This window comes from Ranitomeya imitator, chromosome 1 (assembly GCF_032444005.1).
Source record: "Ranitomeya imitator isolate aRanImi1 chromosome 1, aRanImi1.pri, whole genome shotgun sequence".
In the NCBI taxonomy this organism is placed as follows: domain Eukaryota; kingdom Metazoa; phylum Chordata; class Amphibia; order Anura; family Dendrobatidae; genus Ranitomeya; species Ranitomeya imitator.
In genome coordinates, this window is record NC_091282.1 from 1,189,173,206 (window position 1) to 1,189,198,401 (window position 25,196).

At 43.5% G+C, this 25,196-nt stretch overlaps 1 protein-coding gene across 2 annotated transcripts in view; it reads left to right on the top strand.

Moving 5' to 3' along the window:
* EVC2 (EvC ciliary complex subunit 2) overlaps positions 1-25,196 on the top strand; it is a 205,874-nt gene that overhangs the window by 103,990 nt on the left and 76,688 nt on the right. For both annotated transcript variants that reach the window (XM_069744826.1, XM_069744825.1), the window contains exon 13: positions 15,176-15,335. In XM_069744826.1, the coding sequence (XP_069600927.1) occupies positions 15,176-15,335 (160 nt within the window). The remainder of the gene's footprint in view (positions 1-15,175; positions 15,336-25,196) is intronic.

The following is a 25,196-nucleotide window of genomic DNA, read 5'->3' on the forward strand; positions in this document are numbered from 1 at the left end:
TGGTGTTCTGTTTATACAGATAATATGCTGATTAATGCATTGAATCCTCCTTTCATTTGATGCAAGGTGACATTAATCTTTCCAGCTGGCAGTCTGCAGAAAATACATTATCTTGTACCCACCTGACGAAATTCTCAGGTCACATGGCTTTGTGAGAACTGAACCTGGTCAAAGTTTTATATTCCTGCTGTCACACAAAGGACAGCTGTGGGAATTACCTTGTCCACAGGCTGGAAATAAACAATGTAATCCAGGTCTGCGGAATGCAGAACTAATCCATAAAAAAACAACCCAAATTACAAAATCCTATATTAAAGGTTACAGAAATCCTCTCTGCTGTGCTTTGCGTTACAGTCTGAAGGTCTCCTGATTTCTATACTTGTGTAATAGTGTCATGGTTTATGGTGATACCTCATAGTCACTATAATTCTAAGCTTTATAGCCAAATTCACTGTATCTGGAATTAAAGGTAGTAGAAAAACATGCTTTCTTCTAGAAATAGTGCCAACCCTTCCCACAAGTAGTTTGTGGCATTGTTGTCACAGGAATACCGCACCAGAGAAGGGCCAGAATATCATGGCGTCTGGTTTCACGAACTCCTGCAATAGTTAGAAGTACTTCACCATCTTATTAAACAGTGTAGGTTTTTTCCTTGCTGGCAGTACAAAGGTTAATCTGTTCAGTTGAAGCTCCTGGAGCTTTTTTACCTGGATTGTCTCAGCTGTTCAGTGTTGGCCACTCCCCTCTGCTATGTATGCTGGCCTCTGGCATTTAGGGATTGCCAGTGTTAGTTCTTACTGCCAATTTTGGAGTTGGAGGTGTAGTTCGTGGTTGGACTTGGCGTTTGGAGATTTGTTTATAATAATAATAATAATAATTTTTATTTATATAGCGCCAACATATTCCGCAGCGCTTTGTTTACGAAATTGTTACTAGGAGTTTTTTCTGTGTGCACATCCTCATCCACTCCTATTTTGTTTCTCCCTCCTGAAACTCCCCTGTATTCCCCTCTGTTGTTTGGTGAGTGTATTTTGTGTGATTTTTATTTTCACTTATCTCTGTCCGTCTTGTTTGTCTGGTTAGTGTGTTCCTATACATTTCAGCTTCCCACTTCTCTGGGTGGGGGAGGGAAAAGATCAGGGTAGATATAGGAGCATAGCAAGGCACAAGAACACGGCATCTCCACCTTCAGGAGTAATCCGGGGGACAGGGATAGACTTGGGCGCTCCTACGGACCTGATTAGCTCCCACAGTCAGTCCCAATGCACGGCGTGACAATTGCAGTTCAGCCCATACACTGCAGTAGTTACATAGTTATGGGTTACATAGTATGGTTCAAAAAAAGACTTGCCATCAAATTCAATCGATGGATGGGAAAAAAGGATAAAGGGAATGGGTATAAGTACATCCATAATGCATGACCCAGTCTGCCCTAAAAGAGTTAATGTTTCCACCTGATCGACTAGATTAACATTCAGAACCATAATTTTATACATTTATATTATCATTTATCATGTTTTCTTCTAAAAAAAAGTGTTAAGGCCTTATTTAATCCCACTTTAATCAACTCCTGAGAAGTTTTGTATCCTCTGAAGATTGAACCTTTCTCTCTCCTTTGTTTTTGACCATTTTTGTTGTATGGGCCATTTAAGTACTTGTACTAGTTAAAGGGAACCTGTCACCCCCAAAATGGAAGATGAGCTAAGCCCACCGGCATCAGAGGCTTAAATACAGCATTCTGTAATGCTGTAGATAAGCCACCGATGTATCCTGAAAGATGAGAAAAAGAGGTTAGATTATACTCACCTGGGGGGCGGTCCGATCTGATGGGCGTCGCGGTCCGGTCCGGGCTTCCCATCTTCTTATGATGACATCCTCTTCTTGTCTTCATGCTGCGGCTCCCGCGCAGGCGTACTTTGCCCTGTTGAGGGCAGAGCAAAGTACGGCAGCGGGAAAGCTCAGAGAGACCCAGCACCTGCGCACTGCAGTACTTTGCTCTGCCCTCAACAGGGCAGACAAAGTACGCCTGCGCTGGAGGCGCAGCGTGAAGAAGAGGACGTCATCCTATGAAGATGGGAGGCCCCGGACCGGACCACGACGCCCACCAAACCACAGCGCCCTGGGTGAATATAATCTAACCTCTTTTTCTCATCTTTCAGGATACATCGGGGGCTTATCTACAGCATTACAGAATGCTGTAGATAAGCCCCTGATGCCGGTGGGCTTAGCTCAACTTCCATTTTGAGGGTGACAGGTTCCCTTTAATCATGTTCCCTCTTTTTTTGTCTTTGCTCAAGTCTATATAAATGTGATATTAATAATGTTTGTTCATTACTAACATCAAAGCCCCTTATCACTTTTCTGGTTCTTCTTTGTACTTTTTATTATTCCACAGTGGAGTCCTTTTTCTGAACTAGTGACCAGAACTGAACTGCATATTCCAGATGAGGTCACACTAATGCTTTTTCAAATATTAGTATTACGTCCCTGCCCATGCCTCTTTTACTAAATTGCATTATCCTGCTGGCCTTAGAAGCTGCTGATTGACACGTCATGCTTTTATTAAGTCTGTGACTTACAAGTACATCCAGATCCTTCTCTACTAGTGACTCTCCTAGTTTTACTTGTTCTTAAACACATGAAGCCTGCATATTATTAGTGGTCATGTGCATAAGTTTGTATTTCTCCACATTAAACCTTAATTGGAAAAAGTGGATAAACACTCACTCAGTTTGTCCAACTCGACCTGTAACATATGACCCTCCATCACTGCACTACATAGATAGTTGTCATCTGTAAAAATAGAAACAACATAATCCCTTCTTCTATGTCATTAATAAAAAAAGTTTAATAATAATGGCCAAGCACTGAGCCTTGGGGTCACCAACCAAAGACCATTTAGCGCAGCAGTCATTCATTACAACTCCCTGGGTGAGGTCAGTCGCTCTTTGGGTGCAGTCAATGGCCGTATAATTCTTACGGAGTCCATATTGCAATGCACGGACCTTCATATATTTCTATGAAGCTGTCATGCTCGAGTTAAGAGAGCCACCGGCCAGCCCGAGCATTGTGGTCCGATCTCAGTCTGATTTATATAGACGCATGACTGCTCACTTTTACTTAGTTTTTTATCCAATTACAAGCCTAAAGGTACCGTCACACTAGACGATATCGCTAGCGATCCGTGACGTTGCAGCGTCCTCGCTAGCGATATCGTCCAGTGTGACAGGCAGCAGCGATCAGGCCCCTGCTGTGCTGTCACTGGTCGGGGAAGAAAGTCCAGAACTTTATTTGGTCGCTGGACTCCCCGTAGACATCGCTGAATCGGCGTGTGTGACACTGATTCAGCGATGTCTTCGCTGGTAACCAGGGTAAACATCGGGTAACTAAGCGCAGGGCCGCGCTTAGTAACCCGATGTTTACCCTGGTTACCATCGTTAAAGTAAAAATAACAACCGCTACATACTTACCTACCGCTGTCTGTCCTCGGCGCTCCGCTTCTCTGGTCTGGCTGTGAGCACAGCGGCCGGAAAGCAGAGCGGTGACGTCACCGCTCTGCTTTCCGGCTGCCCGGCGCTCACAGCCAGACCAGAGAAGCAGAGCGCCGAGGACAGACAGCGGTAGGTAAGTATGTAGCGTTTGTTTTTTTACTTTTAGGATGGTAACCAGGGTAAACATCGGGTTACTAAGCGCGGCCCTGCGCTTAGTTACCCGATGTTTACCCTGGTTACCGGGGACCTCGGGATCGTTGGTCGCTGGAGAGCGGTCTGTGTGACAGCTCTCCAGCGACCAAACAGCGACGCCGCAGCGATCCGGATCGTTGTCGGTATCACTGCAGCGTCGCTAAGTGTGACGGTACCTTTACTTTCTAAGCCTATAAGCCTTATTTACCCATTAGGCATCTATCTGGGACAGCACCAGTCACTATGAGGCTCTATCGTTACAACAGTAGCTGAGCTGAGTGTCCTAAAAAATCCTGTCATTTAGGATTGTATACACCCAACTAATGATATATATATAAAGGTGTTTTATTGCTAATTAAATCCTTGATCCAAAAAATTCTACCAATCCCAAGAAAATAATAATATGCAGCAGGGTAGAAAAGGTACTAAATTAAATAAAATAAAATTTAACTTTTAATATTAGTATTTAAAATCGTAAAAAGACAAGAGCAACTAACATACAAAATACACATACCGCAAACCACCCAAAGTAGCAAAAAACAGCCTCTGAGTGTATCATAGATAAGCTACTTAGGTGGATAAATTATTATAAATCCCGGTCAAAAACGTCTAATAGAGCCGGGCAATAATCGCAATATAGCAGTGTCCCTGGGTAATGTCAGTATACTCAGAAGTAGAGAGTCCAGCTATACCATATCATAATCAACCATATGGTTACCCTCGCATAGGAAATGACATCTGCCACAAAATAGTAATAAATGGAACGGTCTCACCCAGGTAGATCGTGCTTCATGTTCCTCCTGGTCTCTCTGGCAGTTCCAAAGGGAATACTTCAGGTTGATCCCCGAATGTGGGGAAACGGATATGCCTTAATTACCGTAATATTATAAACCCACTATTAGGATCCCCGAGTACCCAAGATTAACCCCGTGGCCTCCCAACGCGTTTCATTGTTCCAAATCATCAGGGGAGGAATGAATGAATGCCAGTTTGGGGAATGAAGGGGTTTTCCGTGCACGGAATAAACCTCCTCCTTGTTTCAAATCATTCAGCGGTCTGCCGCCGCTCTTATCTCAGCCATTTATATGGTATCTACCTTTACTACTTCCGGAATCCTCCCCTCCACGTGCACCAAAAGAACGCCGAAGGTCCCGGGTGGGAGGTCCGCCTCCGTAGCACAGCGTCACAGCTCCGCCCATCTAGTCCGTCACTCACGATTATCGGGCCGAAAGGAGGCAACAATCTACAACAATGATAAAACCCTCACAGTGAAACCCTCTGATAAAGGGGGCAACGTTGTGGTGATGGATTGCAACATCTATCAGGAAATGTGTCACAATATTTTGAGAGACAACGATGGTTATGAGAAATTGGCTTCAAATCCCCTATCTGATTATATAAAGGAATTAAAAATTATTCTTAAAAAAGGTTTGAGTGATTCGGTTATCACTAAGAATGAATATGATTTTATGTTCCCGGTTCATCCTACGGTGGCGACTTTCTACTGCTTACCAAAGATCCATAAGGGCCTGTCCCCTCTAAAGGGGAGGCCCATTGTGTCAGGGATTGACAGTATTAGTCACCATGCAGGGATTTATATTGACGAAATTTTGAAACCTTTTGTTACATCACTCAATTCTTTTGTAAAAGACTCAACCGACGTATTGAGGAAATTGGAGGGGCTACAGGTGGAAACGGATTCCATCTTATGTAGCATTGATGTACAGGCCCTCTACTCGTCCATTAAGCATTGTGACGGCTTAAAAGCGGTTGAGTCTTTTTTGATCACAAGGGGCAGACAATTTAAGCCACATAACCAATTTGTTTTGAATCTCTTGAAGTTTTGTTTGACATCCAATTTTTTCCTGTTCGATGGCTCCCTGTACCACCAGCTCAGGGGCACAGCGATGGGTAGCCCTTGTGCACCCTCGTATGCAAACTTGCTCCTGGGCTGGTGGGAGGAAAACTATGTTTTCGGGGAGGATCAGGTAGAGGACTTGGCTAAGATTACATTATGGATACGATATATCGACGATGTCCTGATAATATGGAACGGGGATGTGACAAGCTTGAGGAGCTTTGTTACAAAATTAAATATTAATCCCCTGGGGCTGTCCTTTACTTTTGAGAGCCATCCTTCAGAATTAGCTTTCTTAGATCTGTGGATTCATAAAGATGCGGAGGGTATAATCAATACTAAGGTTTATCGTAAACCGACCTCGACTAATGCCCTCCTCAGATGGGAGAGTCACCATCCTGCTCCACTGAGGAGGGGCATCCCTAAAGGGCAATATTTACGTCTTAGACGAAATTGCACCTTGGAAAGTGATTTTTTGGAACAGGCGGATGACCTACGTGAGCGATTCCAACAAAGGGGTTACCCTAAAGGTGTTCTCAAGAAAGCTTTTAACGAAACGAAAAAAATGGATAGGGCACAACTCCTTAGACCATCAGCACCTAAATTGGAGCCTCAAACGTGTAGATTCATCACCACCTATAACAATGGTGCAGACCAGATACGATCAATTCTAAAGAGGCATTGGTCGATTCTAAGAATGGACAAGGACATAGGAGAACTGGTGGGACCCCTTCCCAAAATTACTTTTCAGAAAGGTAGATCTCTAAAAGACAGGCTAGTGTCTAGCCATTTTGTACCCCCCAAAAAAGAGACCTGGTTGACACGGGAGGTAAAAGGATGTTTTTCATGTAGTGGTTGCGTGGCTTGTCCCGTAATCAAACAAGGAAAGTTCTTTGAGGGCAATGCTGTCAAAAAGAGATTTGAAATAAGACACTTCATAAATTGTAGAACAAAGGGTGTTATCTACAAAGCGGACTGCATTTGCGGTTTAGAATATGTAGGAAAGACGATTAGAGAATGGCGTAGGAGAGTGGGTGAACATCTTAGAGACATTGAGCTTAAGAGAGATACTCCGCTTTCCAGACATATCAATACTATGCATGATGGAAACTACTCTCAGTTAAAATTCATGGGTATTGACAAGGTTGAGAAGCCGAAAAGGGGAGGAGATTGGGACCAGAGGATACTACAGTGTGAGGCAAGATGGATTCATCGTCTGAAGACACAGACACCAACAGGCCTCAATGAGACCCTCACTTTTAGTTGCTTTTTGTAAAATACATGGCCTGAGATAGGGATATTTAGGGCTAGCCGCCGCGGAGTGGGGGCGCCATTATCGTTGTTCCTTTAGGGTGCCAACCTCCACTGTCTAGGCAGGGTCTTTTTTACAGTGGAATAGTAGGCATACAGTAATTTGATACCCGACTCAGTCACCACTGCTACATATATTCAAATGGCAGTGGTTAAAACTTTGGAGTTTTCTTGTTTTGGCCGCTCTCTCTAACATATACATTTTTCCTTTTTTTCTTTTTCTCTTTTTCCCTCACCTAGAATTAGGGTCAGTAGGGTTAGATGAGGGTTAGCCGTCGTGGAGTGGGGGCGCCTTCTCGTTTGTTTAGGGTGCCAACCCCCGCTGATAGGTAGGGCATATTTAGGAGAAGTTTAGGGTTCGGGTAGGGTGAGCACCTGTTCCCCTCCTTTTTCTCCCCCCCCCTTTTTTTCTGTTATTCGTGTTTATCCGTGTCTGTGGTTGGAGCTCAGGAGGGTACTTTGCCTTTTTTCTCCTCCTTCATCATTGAGGTTGTAGGAGATTATTTTTCCTAGTTACGACCAGCATAGAACTGGTTAGTTATTTTGGGTTATTATCTACCTTTTTCTATATATATTTTTCCTAGTTATGACCAGCATAGAACTGGTTAGTTATTTTGGGTTATTATCTACCTTTTTCTATATATATTTTTTGTACCAAATTTTCTTGTGGCACTTTTTGATACTCACTAGTATTAGACTGTTTTTGTACCTTACACTTTGTATATGTTTAATAAGAATGTATCCCAGGAACGGGCATGTGCCTATGGAATGGGTTTTTCTAAAGGTATGATACCATTTCCATGCGTTGTTTATGTATCTTTTAATATAGAGGTACACGGTCTGTCCCTGAAGAGTATATAATTCAGGAGTTTCTTGTGGCACTTTCACAGCAGTTTTTCAAGAGTTTCCATAGTGTTCGTCATGTAAAGTTGATAAAGTCGCGTGGCCGCTGCACGGGGGCAGCCCTTTCACTAGTGTCCTGTTAAATATATGGGACAATCATGTGGCTGCCCAGAGGCGGACCAAGAAGGCATAGTTTTATTGCCCGCACACTAGTGTCCTGTTAAATATATGGGACAATCATGCGGCTGCCCAGAGGCGGACCAAGAAGGCATAGTTTTTTTGCCCGCACACTAAGAATTTTGGAGTGCCTGCAGCGCCGTAGCGCCTGTTGATTGATGGATGGATGGGCGTGGTTACGATGGGGCTGTCTGAAAGGCAGAGTGCCAATGCCCGTTCTTAGGCATGTTTGAATAGTGCGGGCCTGGATGGGTGGAGTTATGACGCCACAGTATGGAGGCGTGCCCACCGCAGTAGGTAGATTGTTGCCTCCTTTCGGCCCGATAATCGTGAGTGACGGACTGGATGGGCGGAGCTGTGACGCTGTGCTACGGAGGCGGACCTCCCACCCGGGACCTTCGGCGTTCTTTTGGTGCACGTGGAGGGGAGGATTCCGGAAGTAGTAAAGGTAGATACCATATAAATGGCTGAGATAAGAGCGCCGGCAGACCGCTGAATGATTTGAAACAAGGAGGAGGTTTATTCCGTGCACGGAAAACCCCTTCATTCCCCAAACTGGCATTCATTCATTCCTCCCCTGATGATTTGGAACAATGAAACGCGTTGGGAGGCCACGGGGTTAATCTTGGGTACTCGGGGATCCTAATAGTGGGTTTATAATATTACGGTAATTAAGGCATATCCGTTTCCCCACATTCGGGGATCAACCTGAAGTATTCCCTTTGGAACTGCCAGAGAGACCAGGAGGAACATGAAGCACGATCTACCTGGGTGAGACCGTTCCATTTATTACTATTTTGTGGCAGATGTCATTTCCTATGCGAGGGTAACCATATGGTTGATTATGATATGGTATAGCTGGACTCTCTACTTCTGAGTAGGCTGACATTACCCAGGGACACTGCTATATTGCGATTATTGCCCGGCTCTATTAGACGTTTTTGACCGGGATTTATAATAATTTATCCACCTAAGTAGCTTATCTATGATACACTCAGAGGCTGTTTTTTGCTACTTTGGGTGGTTTGCGGTATGTGTATTTTGTATGTTAGTTGCTCTTGTCTTTTTACGATTTTAAATACTAATATTAAAAGTTAAATTTTATTTAATTTAGTACCTTTTCTACCCTGCTGCATATTACTAATTAAATCCTTACCTTTCTTGTAGAAATCCGTTTATGCTTTCTTGTTGACATTTTATGCTAATGAGTTGCATGTGTTGTGGGGCGGACACAGCACCTAAACGTCTCATGCCCCTCACCCTACTCTCCGCCCGCTGCCTGCCTCTTGTCTCTGACTGACAGGTCACTCATTTTCCAGTGACTTGTCAGTGAGAGACAAGACCCAAGCAGCGGGTGTGGAAAAAGGAAAGAGGCAGGAGAGCTGTAAGTGCATAGCCCGCCCACTGCACTTGCAACTCATTAGCATAAAATGTCAACTATGAATTTCTCTAAAACTGCTACACAGATTTGTACGAGAAAAGTAAGGATTTAATCAGCAAGAAAATATCTCTAAATATATGATATTAGTTTGGGGTATAACATCATGATGGCATAAAGACCCTTTGGAGGCAGGCTATGTGGCCTGCAGCCTTGTTCATATTGATTGTATGTAACTTTGTTTAGACCATATCTACATTTTTGTCAAGCACTGACTGCAAAGTCTTGGTTCTTGGGAATGGCGAGGGACCCAGCGGTCAGACCCTCAGCAATTGGGAAGTTATTCCCTGTCAGATGGAAAGGAGATAACTTCAAAACTTCTAAATACTCCCTTAAAGTGAATCTGTCATCAGGATTTTACTAAGTAAACTACAGGCATTGTCAGGATGATGCTCTTACACTTATTAAAATGATATCTGGTGTGATTATTAACAGTGTAGGATCCTCACCTTGCTACCCTACCTGACGTTAATATTACGTCAGCAGGATCAGGAGGTAAGGTCTCCCCACTTGTACCAACGTGACGCTCCGCGCCCCCTGGGGATACGCAAAGTCAGCTTGGCACAGTTTTACACAGACACCCCTTGTCCACACGGGCCCAGGGAGGCACGTGGAGTGAGAGAAAGTGGCCCACGCAGACACTGACATGGCACCACACTCGCCTACAAGGCTGAGAGGTCATTTTCACTAGCACCAGTGAAACTGAACTTTATCAGCCCGGTAGAACTGCCACCAGTTCCTCGTTCAATATATGCCCGGTAACAGAGTTATATCGGGCCAGGAGCCAGCCCCCAGTAGCATGTGAGATTAGGCCAAGAAACGGACGTGTGGATCGAGATAAAAGAGCAGTACAAGGCTAAATTATACATTTAATCACCTTAAGGGCACACTAGACAATACACTATATATACACAATGGTTATACATATACAGTGCCTACAAGTAGTATTCAACCCCCTGCAGATTTAGCAGGTTTAATAAGATGCAAATAAGTTAGAGCCTTCAAACTTCAAACAAGAGCAGGATTTATTAACGGATGCATAAATCTTACAAACCAAAAAGTTTTGTTGCTCAGTTAAATTTTTATAAATTTTAAACATAAAAGTGGGGGTCAATTATTATTCAACCCCTAGGTTTAATATTTTGTGGAATAACCTTTGTTTGCAATTACAGCTAATAATCATCTTTTATAAGACCTGATCAGGCCGGCACAGGTCTCTGGAGTTATCTTGGCCCACTCCTCCATGCAGATCTTCTCCAAGTTATCTAGATTCTTTGGGTGTCTCATCTGGACTTTAATCTTGAGCTCCTTCCACAAGTTTTCAATTGGGTTAAGGTCAGGAGACTGACTAGGCCACTGCAACACCTTGATTTTTTGCCTCTTGAACCAGGCCTTGGTTTTCTTGGCTGTGTGCTTTGGGTCGTTGTCTTGTTGGAAGATGAAATGACAACCCATCTTAAGATCCTTGATGGAGGAGCGGAGGTTCTTGGCCAAAATCTCCAGGTAGGCCGTGCTATCCATCTTCCCATGGATGCGGACCAGATGGCCAGGCCCCTTGGCTGAGAAACAGCCCCACAGCATGATGCTGCCACCACCATGCTTGAGTGTAGTGATGGTATTCTTGGGGTCGTATGCAGTGCCATCCAGTCTCCAAACGTCATGTGTGTGGTTGGCACCAAAGATCTTGATCTTGGTCTCATCAGACCAGAGAACCTTGAACCAGTCAGTCTCAGAGTCCTCCAAGTGATCATGAGCAAACTGTAGTCGAGCCTTGACATGACGCTTTGAAAGTAAAGGTACCTTACGGGCTCGTCTGGAACAGAGACCATTGCGGTGGAGTACGTTACTTATGGTATTGACTGAAACCAATGTCCCCACTGCCATGAGATCTTCCCGGAGCTCCTTCCTTGTTGTCCTTGGGTTAGCTTTGACTCTTCGGACAAGCCTGGCCCCGGCATGGGAGGAAACTTTCAAAGGCTGTCCAGGCCGTGGAAGGCTAACAGTAGTTCCATAAGCCTTCCACTTCCGGATAATGCTCCCAACAGTGGAGACAGGTAGGCCCAACTCCTTGGAAAGGGTTTTGTACCCCTTGCCAGCCTTGTGACCCTCCACGATCTTGTCTCTGATGGCCTTGGAATGCTCTTTTGTCTTTCCCATGTTGACCATGTATGAGTGCTGTTCACAAGTTTGGGGAGGGTCTTAAATAGTCAGAAAAGGCTGGAAAAAGAGATAATTAATCCAAACATGTGAAGCTCATTGTTCTTTGTGCCTGAACGACTTCTTAATACTTTAGGGGAACCAAACAGAATTCTGGTGGGTTGAGGGGTTGAATAATAAATGACCCTCTGAAAAGACTTTTCACAATTTAAAAAAAAAATAAACAAAGAAATAACATTCTTTTTTGCTGCAGTGCATTTCACACGTCCAGGCTGATCTACAGTCCAAATGTCACAATGCCAAGTTAATTCCAAATGTGTAAACCTGCTAAATCTGCAGGGGGTTGAATACTACTTGTAGGCACTGTATAATGGTCAGATATGCAAATACAATAGTGGTAGGACAAAATGTATAAGCAGAACATATGGTCAGTTACCAGTTACATGAAAGGCCTGGCTCGTCAGGGAGGGGCTGCCCCATGGGAGGCTTGTGGTCCCCTCTGTGTACGACTTGTCCTCATATGATGTGTTGTGACCTCCCAGAGAAAAATCAATAGAATATGCACAGAAGCATTTAACCCTCTGGGTCACTTCCCCCTTGCCCTCTGTGCTGAACCTAAATCCACTCCCATGGAGGTTTGGAGACAAATATCCCAAAACCAATGAAAGATAATAACTCTTTTCTGGGTGGTTCCGGCGCCATCGGATCTAGCCAGGCCCCTGCTTCTCATAGAGACTAAACACAATTTTACTACCTTTCTGCTAGTGGCTGTTCTGTGTATTTCCCTTCCCGTGCGTGTTAGAATGACTCGAGACCCAGGCAGGCGCTTGCCCTGTTCTGAGGATCTTGTAAATATACACGATGTAGTATTTCCAAAACTCCTTTATGAAATCCTAGTTGGCTGAACAAAGGACTCAGGCCGCATGGCTTGTATCCACAGGAGGTCTTCCTGTGAAAGGTTGCATTCCAGCTAGCTGGTGGGGGTATGATTCCTTTGCTTGAAGCTGGCCCGGTAATATGTTACCACAACAAGTTCTGAAGGATTTTTTTTATAATTCCATGCCCAATGGTATACAGATGATTGATATGGAATTATGTCTCCAATATTCTTCACACCTGGGTTGAAGAAATCCATTGTTTAATCTTTGTTTCATGTTTTCAGTTAATTACATTTTCGTGCTTAGGGGTGGCCTTTGGGCGGGTCTTTATTTGGTGCCCTGGCCTCATAGTCATCCTTATGGGCTAATATGACAGGCCACTGGCCTTCAGTGACCTGCCTCCTATTTTCAATACTGTGCACGTGCACCACCGCCATTTTGCTGGAGCCAAAAATTTTTTTGTTCCAACATTTTGCTGGAGTAAATTATTCTTTGTAAAGACCTCAATTTTAACTGCACATGCGCAGTATTTACAATAGGAGACAGGTCACTGAAGGTTCCGTGACCTGTCATTTAAAGGGCCACTGTCACCCCCTCCAGCCGTTATAAACTAAAAGAGCCAACTTGTGCAGCAGTAATGCTGCATTCTAACAAGGTGGCTCTTTTAGTTTTAGGTTCAAGTATACCCCCATATAAAGCGTTTTTATACTTAGCCACAATTCCTGTCTCTAGCCAGGGAGGCGGGTCCTCACTACCCAGCTCTAACCGCTCCTCTGCCGTCACTCACATCTTCCTGCGCTTTCGGCGCCGCCCCCTCAGCGCTGTGTACGTTTCAAAACCGGCGCCTGCGCAGTGTACTGCTGTGCTGCACAGACGCAGTAAGCTCTGGCCGTCTGACGTCCCAGCCAGGCTTGCAGACTGCGCGGGCATTGCGGGCAGCCACCTTTAGAATTCCCACCCCGCACTGTGTTATGCATTATGCACAGTGCGGGGCGGGGATTCCAAAGGTGGCTGGCCGCAGTGCCCGCGCAGGCGCAGTCTGCAAGCCTGGCTGGGACGTCAGACGGCCAGAGCTTACTGCGTCTGCGCAGCACAGCAGTACACTGCGCAGGCGCCGGTTTTGAAATGTACACAGCGCTGAGAGGGTGGCGCCGAAAGCGCAGGAAGATGTGAGTTACGGCAGAGGAGCGGTTAGAGCTGGGGAGTGATGACCCGCCTCCCTGGCTAGAGACAGGAATTGTGGCTAAGTATAAAAACGCTTTATTTGGGGTATACTTGAACCTAAAACTAAAAGAGCCACCTTGTTAGAATGCAGCATTACTGCTGCACAAGGTGGCTCTTTTAGTTTATAACGGCTGGAGGGGGGTGACAATGGCCCTTTAAGCCCATAACCATGAATAGGAGGCCAGAGCACCAAATAAAACTCTGCCCACAGGCCGACCCAGAAGCATGAGAATCTCTTTAGCTGAAAACTGCAAACCAGAGATTAAACAACAAACACAAGATGGATTTCTTCAACCCAGGTGTCATTTTAATCAGTGTAATAGCGCCAACCTGACAATGCCTGTACTTTAATTAGCAAAATCCTCATGACAGGTTCACTTTAATGGAGAAGTAATGTATAGAGATAGGTGGACCCCTGGATGTTCGGGTCCAGTGGGTTCAGCTGAACAGTTAAAAAAAAAAAATCATGTTCGGGTACCAGAACAGTACCCATACCTGAACCGGAACCCGTACCCCATTCACTTTACTGCCAGTCAGACAACTGCGGTTCCCACGCTGTCAAATGACAGTGTGAGCCCCCAGCTGTCATTGGAGGTAGAAAGTTGAGCTCTGGTCATTTACGTCGGATGATGGGACTACTGCTCCCTTTATCCTACACCTGCTGCCACTAATAACAGTGAGAGCAGGCGGCTGATGGGAGTATTCATCAGCCAGGGCTTTTTCTCTAAATAAATACATTTTCTTTAAGAATTAGCATGGTTACCCTGTATTTTTGATAACCAGCCAGGCAAAACTGACAGCTGGGGGTTGCAACTCTCAGCTGTCAGCATTAGCAAGGCAAGAATAGAGTGGTCTCCACACCATATTTTTTAATTATTTAAACAATTCATGTTACAAAAACGGCGTTGTGTCCCCCCCATTTTTTACAATTAGTCAAGCTAAAACAGACAGCTAGGGGCTGGTATTCTCAGGCTGGTAAGGGGCCATGAATATTGGCCCCTCCAGTCTAAGAATGGCAGCATGCAGCCACCCAGAAAAGGCACATCTATTAGATGACCCAGTTCTGGCTCTTTGTCTGGCTCTTCCCACTTGCCCTGTAGTGGTGGCAAATGGGGTTCATATTTGTGGGGTTGATGTCACCAATCCATTACGAATTGTATAGTTGTATGGTAAATAAACACACAGCAAGTATAAAATCCTTTATTTGAAATAAACAAACTTTTACCTTATTATTTAAAAATAACAAACACCGTTATACTCATCTAACCCCTATTCCATTGAAGCCAACATCTCCTGTAAAAAATAAAAAATAAAAAACCACCATATCCCTCACCTGTCCATCGTTCTGTCCCTCGCTGTAATCCATGTCTGGGAATGAACAGTTTTCAACCTGGACGGTGCCAAGATGCGATCGTCCAGGCTGAAAACCACTGATGAATGAGCTGCTGCGAGTTCAGCCTCAGTGACCAGCGGGGGAACAGAAGACAGATGTCCTCTGCTCTGGCACATACTTTGGGGTCCCAGTAGTGGGACTCAAGCCAATTTAACAATTCTCCCCTATTTTATTGGTTATGCTGTAATTTAATATGTAGGATGTGTTTTCCAGGGCCGGGCACATAAGTGATGCTCAGGTACAGACGCTATTGGAGAAAGCCCAGGCAGAGGTTCTTAAAGTGAAGCAGAAGTTAGAAAACTCTTTGAAACAAGAAACACGAAAAATGTACCAGAAATCGAGCAACAAGAGAAGCCGTCACATTGCTCAGAAGGTAATTACTGAATAACTATAGTGTGCAATATGTTCGATCACGTATTACAGCGACAACTATAGGTGAATCCGTAGAAGTAATCTGATGCTTTTAGGAGGTGGCTAGGATTGGGCACATATTATGTCAACATGCCCAATGCTCTGTTGTGTCAGAAGATAATAATTGTCTGCCTGTCCCATTTTCATATATGTTGAGGTCAGGGGAAATAGTTGCCAAATTTGTGCCCAGCCAACAGCTATCACACATATATGGCCAGTCTTAGGGTGCCCATACATTGCTGTACAACTATGTCATGTGTAAGGAGGTGTCCCAACACTTCCCTGCCAGCACATACTGGGGCAAATGGAATTGGTATGTCCAGTCCTTCGTTCCTGAGATAGGAAAGCTATGTGACTAAAGGGAATATGTCAGTAAAATCAATTCCCCCAAGAATATATACGTGCATATGAATTTTTGAAATGTAAATCCATCAGCACTTTTAAATCTTCTGTCTGTCGCTGCATTCTGGTGAAATTAGTGTTTTAGGCATTAAATGCTCTGGGTGTGAGAGAGCACTTCCTGAGCCACTACCTCCCCAGCTTGTTTCCTCGCCCAGCACCAGCCTCTTTGGCTTGATTGATCGCTCACTTTGTTATTTCCTTGACATTACAAAGACAGTGAGCTATCAATTAAGCTAAAGAGGTTGGTGCTGTGACGGGAAAACAACCTCAGGAGGCTGTGGCTTGGGAAGTGGTCTGTCACACCCAGAGAACTTAATGCTTTCTATTGCAGGTGAATGAAGACACAAAATTCTTGGGAATGCAGCAACAGATAGAAGATATAAAGGTGCCAATTGATTTATGTTTCAAAGACCTGAATGACCATACTGTATATGCGGTTTGAGAGGGTGGGATGATTACACTGACAGATTCCCTTTAAAGGCCACATGAATAATACCTGTGTATTACAAACTCTTATATTATACTACTAATAATCATTTAATCGATCTATACAGTGTGGACACGATCTCATTTAATAACACTTCACATTATACTTATACTATTACTTGTATTCTTCATGAAATAATTCTGGAGAATCTTTTCTTAGATTTCTGCATTATGTCGTTTCTTCTATTATTCGTCCTGGAAATTTATGAATAAATTAACGGCTGAGTGTTACCGGTTAGAGATGTGTCCCTGCACACTCACACTGTCCAATCAGTGATGATAGTGCTAACAGGGATACACCCCTTTGACAAGAGGAACGCTAACGCCCAATTTATTTGTAAATATTCAGAGAAACGGCATAATGTCGAATTATCAGAAAAATTGCTTCCAGAATTGTTATTTCATGGGGAATATTAGAATTTACTAAATCAGGTATATCGGCAAGGCTGACAGGTTCTCTTTAGATATAGAATTTTTACAGTCATCGCAACCTGAAAAGAACATCCAAAATTGGTCCCTGGAGATAATAGACTTGCTCCCGGCTGGGGACGTTACATGGTGTACGTTTAGTACTGCAGTGTTCTCTCCAGTCAGAATTGAATCTTTTGATGTGCCGAAAATGTAATCTCTTTTGAAGTCTCATGGTATGTTCAAATGGGGATTTTTAAATGATTTTTTCAAACAAAAAAAATATCCACATGAAAAAACTTTCTGTGAACATTCCTGTAGAGATAAAATATTGAGAAAGGTTTACAATGCTAAATGCGCCGTAGGCTATTGTGCGCTGTGACGGTTTTCGGTAAGGAAGGAGGGCCTCAAACTGTCCCTGGAACTGGGACCCAAACTAACCCTATCTTTGGGGTACTTTTGAAGGTAGACAGACCCGAGTCTCTGACCTTACTGTGCTCCTCTTAACCCCTGATCTGTCCCCTCACCATAAGACCTTGGACAGAAATATAAGGTAAGCAAGACACAAAGATAAAACAGGGATAACAGAAAGCAACAAACATACAAACACTTACCAAAGGTAAAGAGGTATATAGGGAAGGATAGGAATGTACCAACCAAATGGGAATAGGACAAAGAGGATAGCATACACCCAAAAATAGCACGCAACAATCTCCGATTGCAAACAACAAATTCCTGTTCAGCACGGTGTCTCCAAGGAGCTAGGGAGCAAAGTTTTCACTGGCAAGACAGAGAAGATCTGGCCAGGTTTTATAGGGAGAAGTAATGACCAGATCAGAAGCAGGTGAAAATGGAGCTGCAAGTTTCTGACCAGCATAGAAAGGATCGTTAACTTCTTCAGCACCAAAGGAAGCCAAATCCATTTAATATAGGACACAAACACAGGCTAAATGGAACTTCTGTGATTCACAATACATAGTGATCTTCTAACCCCAGATCTCCCAGGAGGACATGAGACACTCGTGATAGTACCCCCTTCTACAAAGGGCAACAGGACCCTCGGGGCCGAGTTTATCTGGATGGGACAAATGAAAGGACTGTATAATCCTACAGACAGTGACCTTAATTGCCGGCACCAACATTCTCTCCTCCGGACCATAACCCTTCCAATATACCAAGCACTGTACAGAACAGTGAACCATAAGTGAATCAATGATTTTCGCTACCTGAAATTCAAAATTGTCATCAACAATAACTGATGTCGGCGGCAGTGGTGATGGTTCCACAGGCGCAACTAATTTTTTGAGCAAAGACCTGTAAAAAAATTATGAATTTTGAGAGTCAGTGGAAGATTGACATGAAAAGTTAGTGTTGATTACGGAGATCACCTTATAAGGACCAATAAACCTAGGACCTAATTTCCAAGAAGGAACTTTCAGTTTAATATTTTTGGTGGACAGCCATACTAAATCATTCACCTCCAGGTCCGGACCTGACAATGGTTTCTCATCATCCATATGTTTGTATTTGTCCCCCATGGTCTTAAAACTATCCTGATACCCTTCCCATACCGATGAGATCGATGAAGAAAACTCCCGAAGCCTCATCTTTACTGAAGTACAGAATTGTGGATCGAGGCCATATTCGACAAAAAAGGGTAATTTACTAGTGGACTCACTACGAGGATTATTTAACACAAACTCAGCTAGTGGTATAAAAGAAGACCAATCTTCGTGGTTATCTGACACAAAACATCTGAGGTAAGTTTCCAAACTTTGGTTTAGGTGTTCAGTCTGGTCATTAGTTTGACGATGGAATGCTAAGAAAAGGATAAATGCATCCCTAAACAAGAACAAAACACCCTCCAAAATTTAGATACAAATTGGGTCCCTCGATCTGACACCACATCAGAGGGAACCTTGTGAAGCTTCACGATCTCAGTGACAAACACCTGAACCAGTGTCTTGGCTTTAGGGAGAGCAGGTAAAGCAATAAATTGAGGCATTTTACTAAACATATCCACCACAACTAAGATAACAACAGTTTTTCCAGAGGACGACGGAAGATCCGTAATGAAATCATGAATAAATGAGTCCATGGTCAGTCAGGAATAGTTAATGGTAAAAGAGCCCCAGATGGACGAGTATGCACAGACTCAACAGGAGGACACATAATTCGACTACATCCTTACGCAACCTTGGCCACCAAAAAGGATAAGAAAGGAGGTCCAAGGTCGCCTTACTACCTAGGTGACCAGCCAGAGTTGAGTTATGATGTGCCTTCAAAATTTTAAGACACAGATGTACAGGCACAAACAATTTCCCTGAATGATCAGCATGGGCGTCCCTCTGAGCCTTCAATACCTCACCCTCAAATTTGAAACACACTGTAGAGAACACCGACCTTACTCTGCTCTTATTAACCCCTGATCTATCCTATCCCCCATCCCTTGTGTCATGCTTCTGCAGTGCGGTATAGCGCAACCTCCACCAGGGGGACCTTGTGAGGGAAGTTAGGCTGCACACACAGAGCAGCACCACAGAGCAGCATCACAGGCGCCACCAAGTGGCGAGAGAGTGGTCAGACAAGCCGAGTCAAAAAACAGTCAGAAGCAAAAGTACCAGAAGGTGCAGCAGTACACATAGTCAGGAACAACCAAGGGGGTGCAACAACGGCCAAAAGCGGAAAAGACAAGGACTGAAAGCAGAGTCAAAAACCAGAGAATCAAACCAACTAACAGGGAAACACTGGGAAAGGACAGACAGAGGGAGTCAACAGACACAGGGCAAGTCAGGGATCACAGCAGGACAAATCAAGATCTTTCAGAGTCAGGTACACACGCCGAAGGCAGAACTATAGCTGACACCGCCAGCAGGATGCATCGGAGCTAAATAGCAAACCTGAACCCAGAGCGAGGCAGAGCAAAGTTAACCCTTGACATGATCCACCCGGAAAAAGGGCAGACAGGACAAAAACCCCAGAATGGATCATGACACCTTGAAACCTGAGACAGAAATATAAGGTAAACCAGACACAAAAAAACAAAATAGGGATACCAGAAAGAAGAAGAGGTATATAAGGTAAGGTAAAGAGGTATATACTGTAAGGAAGGAAAGGAATGTACCAACCAAATGGGAATAGGACAAAGAGGAAAGCATACACCTAAAAACAGCATGCCAGAATTTCCGGTAGCAACAACAAACTCCTATTCAGCACAGTGTCTCCAAGAAGCTAGGAAGCAAAGCTTTCACTGGCAAGGAAGAGAAGTTCTGGCCAGGGTTTATAGGGAGAGGTAATGACCAAATCAGAAGCAGCTGAAATAGAGCTGCAAGTTTCTGATCAGCATAGAAAGGGTCGTTAACCTCTTCAAGACCAAAGGAAACCAAATCCATTTAACATGGGGCACGAACAAACAGGCTAAATAGAAGATTATTATGTAGTGATCTTCTAACCCCAGATCTCCCAGGAGGATGTGAAACACTCATGACAGCTATATGTACAAGGAGTCATTTTGCTGAGTTTAAGGAGCAGAAACTGAGCGGAAACGCAGTTTTTCAGGTGTTTTGAAAGTTAGAGGAGGATTTTGAGAGTTTCTGCTTCAAAAATTCCTAAAAAAAAACTCTGTGTGTACATAGCCTCACACGCCTTGTCCCACACTGGTTATGTGTTTTAGACACTTTCTACGATTTATTTGAGGAGGGTGCATGGCGTTGTAGAAATGGTAGTGGCTTATTATGGGATACCATGAGAAAAAATACATTTCTGGCACAAAGTAGGTATTGAATTAACAGGAAAGGTGGGATTTATTCTTAGCACACCATCCAAGGTAAAATCGAAAAATGTATTTAATCAATAGTTAAAAGGGGAAATTAAAAGCAACCTGACACGTTTCTGGCGTGGTAAGTGCCCTTAGTCATAGGATGTCAGTAAGTCAATAGGTAGTGATATAAGTATAGGACGAAAACCAATAAAAACACAAGTGATAATTACATATAGACATAGCAGCTGACATAGCAGTCTGTTACAAACCCCCAAATATAACAGAAATCATGGAAAGTCTACTTCTAAAGCAGATAGATGAAGCTGCAACCCATAATGAGGTCCTGGTTATGGGGGACTTTAACTACCCGGATATTAACTGGGAAACAGAAACCTGTGAAACCCATAAAGGCAACAGGTTTCTGCTAATAACCAAGAAAAATTATCTTTCACAATTGGTGCAGAATCCAACCAGAGGAGCAGCACTTTTAGACCTAATACTATCTAATAGACCTGACAGAATAACAAATCTGCAGGTGGTCGGGCATCTAGGAAATAGCGACCACAATATTGTGCAGTTTCACCTGTCTTTCACTAGGGGGACTTGTCAGGGAGTCACAAACACACTGAACTTTAGGAAGGCAAAGTTTGACCAGCTTAGAGATGCCCTTAATCTGGTAGACTGGGACAATATCCTCAGAAATGAGAATACAGATAATAAATGGAAAATGTTTAAGAACATCCTAAATAGGCACTGTAAGCGGTTTATACCTTGTGGGAATAAAAGGACTAGAAATAGGAAAAACCCAATGTGGCTAAACAAAGAAGTAAGACAGGCAATTAACAGTAAAAAGAAAGCATTTGCACTACTAAAGCAGGATGGCACCATTGAAGCTCTAAAAAACTATAGGGAGAAAAATACTTTATCTAAAAAACTAATTAAAGCTGCCAAAAAGGAAACAGAGACGCACATTGCTAAGGAGAGTAAAACTAATCCCAAACTGTTCTTCAACTATATCAATAGTAAAAGAATAAAAACTGAAAATGTAGGCCCCTTAAAAAATAGTGAGGAAAGAATGGTTGTAGATGACGAGGAAAAAGCTAACATATTAAACACCTTCTTCTCCACGGTATTCACGGTGGAAAATTAAATGCTAGGTGAAATCCCAAGAAACAATGAAAACCCTATATTAAGGGTCACCAATCTAACCCAAGAAGAGGTGCGAAAGCGGCTAAATAAGATTAAAATAGATAAATCTCCGGGTCCGGATGGCATACACCCACGAGTACTAAGAGAACTAAGTAATGTAATAGATAGACCATTATTTCTTATTTTTAGGGACTCTATAGCAACGGGGTCTGTTCCGCAGGACTGGCGCATAGCAAATGTGGTGCCAATATTCAAAAAGGGCTCTAAAAGTGAACCTGGAAATTATAGGCCAGTAAGTCTAACCTCTATTGTTGGTAAAATATTTGAAGGGTTTCTGAGGGATGTTATTCTGGATTATCTCAATGAGAATAACTGTTTAACTCCATATCAGCATGGGTTTATGAGAAATCGCTCCTGTCAAACCAATCTAATCAGTTTTTATGAAGAGGTAAGCTATAGGCTGGACCCCGGTGAGTCATTGGACGTGGTATATCTCGATTTTTCCAAAGCGTTTGATACCGTGCCACACAAGAGGTTGGTACACAAAATGAGAATGCTTGGTCTGGGGGAAAATGTGTGTAAATGGGTTAGTAACTGGCTTAGTGATAGAAAGCAGAGGGTGGTTATAAATGGTATAGTCTCTAACTGGGTCGCTGTGACCAGTGGGGTACCGCAGGGGTCGGTATTGGGACCTGTTCTCTTCAACATATTCATTAATGATCTGGTAGAAGGTTTACACAGTAAAATATCGATATTTGCAGATGATACAAAACTATGTAAAGCAGTTAATACAAGAGAAGATAGTATTCTGCTACAGATGGATCTGGATAGGTTGGAAACTTGGGCTGAAAGGTGACAGATGAGGTTTAACAATGATAAATGTAAGGTTATACACATGGGAAGAAGGAATCAATATCACCATTACACACTGAACGGGAAACCACTGGGTAAATCTGACAGGGAGAAGGATTTGGGGATCCTAGTTAATGATAAACTTACCTGGAGCAGCCAGTGCCAGGCAGCAGCTGCCAAGGCAAACAGGATCATGGGGTGCATTAAAAGAGGTCTGGATACACATGATGAGAGCATTATACTGCCTCTGTACAAATGCCTAGTTAGACCGCACATGGAGTACTGTGTCCAGTTTTGGGCACCGGTGCTCAGGAAGGATATAATGGAACTAGAGAGAGTACAAAGGAGGGCAGCAAAATTAATAAAGGGGATGGGAGAACTACAATACCAAGATAGATTAGCGAAATTAGGATTATTTAGTCTAGAAAAAAGACGACTGAGGGGCGATCTAATAACCATGTATAAGTATATAAGGGGACAATACAAATATCTCGCTGAGGATTTGTTTATACCAAGGAAGGTGACGGGCACAAGGGGGCATTCTTTGCGTCTGGAGGAGAAAAGGTTTTTCCACCAACATAGAAGAGGATTCTTTACTGTTAGGGCAGTGGGAATCTGGAATTGCTTACCTGAGGAGGTGGTGATGGCGAACTCAGTCGAGGGGTTCAAGAGAGGCCTGGATGTCTTCCTGGAGCAGAACAATATTGTATCATACAATTATTAGGTTCTGTAGAAGGACGTAGATCTGGGGATTTATTATGATGGAATATAGGTTGAACTGGATGGACAAATGTCTTTTTTCGGCCTTACTAACTATGTTACTATGTTACTATGAAACACAAAAGACAATTTAAAGTTATATATACCATCAATAAATGTAAAACAAATCATTTTTGAAGTTCATTCCATTCGGATACTTTGTATCCAAACGTAGTATCCAAAACGCTTCCCTCATTATTAAACATCAATGCCAATTGCCACCCCGTCTGGGGAACCCCACTTTTTCCAAACCAAAAAAACACAAAGTGTGTAAGGTCCCCTTTGTAGGAGCACGCAAAATGTTTAGTCGCTCCAAAATAGGAGCCATTATTTCCATTTATGGTAGATATATGTTCAGCAATCCTTTCCTTGAGTTTGCAGGTTGTACAACCAATGTAATTAATCTGACATAATATCGATTGCAGCATTTAGATGGCAGTGAGAGAGGGGCTCCCTCTGCCTTCCGGTCGGTGGCCCGGTGACGCCAATTGTTGCTATGGTGACCAGACATTCAGGTCACCAGGCTACGGCATGCCACTTTGACCATGGTCTAAGGGACATACAGTGGGGCAAAAAAGTATTTAGTCAGTCAGCAATAGTGCAAGTTCCACCACTTAAAAAGATGAGAGGCGTCTGTAATTTACATCATAGGTAGACCTCAACTATGGGAGACAAACTGAGAAAAAAAAATCCAGAAAATCACATTGTCTGTTTTTTGAACATTTTATTTGCATATTATGGTGGAAAATAAGTATTTGGTCAGAAACAAAATTTAATCTCAATACTTTGTAATATATCGTTTGTTGGCAATGACAGAGGTCAAACGTTTTCTGTAAGTCTTCACAATATTGCCACACACTCTTGTTGGTATGTTGGCCCATTCCTCCATGCAGATCTCCTCTAGAGCAGTGATGTTTTTGGCTTTTCGCTTGGCAACACGGACTTTCAACTCCCTCCAAAGGTTTTCTATAGGGTTGAGATCTGGAGACTGGTTAGGCCACTCCAGGACCTTGAAATGCTTCTTACGAACCCACTCCTTCGTTGCCCTGGCGGTGTGCTTTGGATCATTGTCAAGTTGAAAGACCCAGCCACGTTTCATCTTCAATGCCCTTGCTGATGGAAGGAGGTTTGCACTCAAAATCTCACGATACATGGCCCCATTCATTCTTTCATGTACCCGGATCAGTTGTCCTGGCCCCTTTGCAGAGAAACAGCCCCAAAACATGATGTTTCCACCACCATGCTTTACAGTAGGTATGGTGTTTGATGGATGCAACTCAGTATTCTTTTTCCTCCAAACACGACAAGTTGTGTTTCTACCAAACAGTTCCAGTTTGGTTTCATCAGACCATAGGACATTCTCCCAAAACTCCTCTGGATCATCCAAATGCTCTCTAGCAAACTTCAGACGGGCCCGGACATGTACTGGCTTAAGCAGTGGGACACGTCTGGCACTGCAGGATCTGAGTCCATGGTGGCGTAGTGTGTTACTTATGGTAGGCCTTGTTACATTGGTCCCAGCTCTCTGCAGTTCATTCACTAGGTCCCCCCGCGTGGTTCTGGGATTTTTGCTCACCGTTCTTGTGATCATTCTGACCCCACGGGGTGGGATTTTGCGTGGAGCCCCAGATTGAGGGAGATTATCAGTGGTCTTGTATGTCTTCCATTTTCTAATTATTGCTCCCACTGTTGATTTCTTCACTCCAAGCTGGTTGGCTATTGCAGATTCAGTCTTCCCAGCCTGGTGCAGGGCTACAATTTTGTTTCTGGTGTCCTTTGACAGCTCTTTGGTCTTCACCATAGTGGAGTTTGGAGTCAGACTGTTTGAGGGTGTGCACAGGTGTCTTTTTATACTGATAACAAGTTTAAACAGGTGCCATTACTACAGGTAATGAGTGGAGGAAAGAGGAGACTCTTAAAGAAGAAGTTACTGGTCTGTGAGAGCCAGAAATCTTGATTGTTTGTTTCTGACCAAATACTTATTTTCCACCATAAAATGCAAAAAAA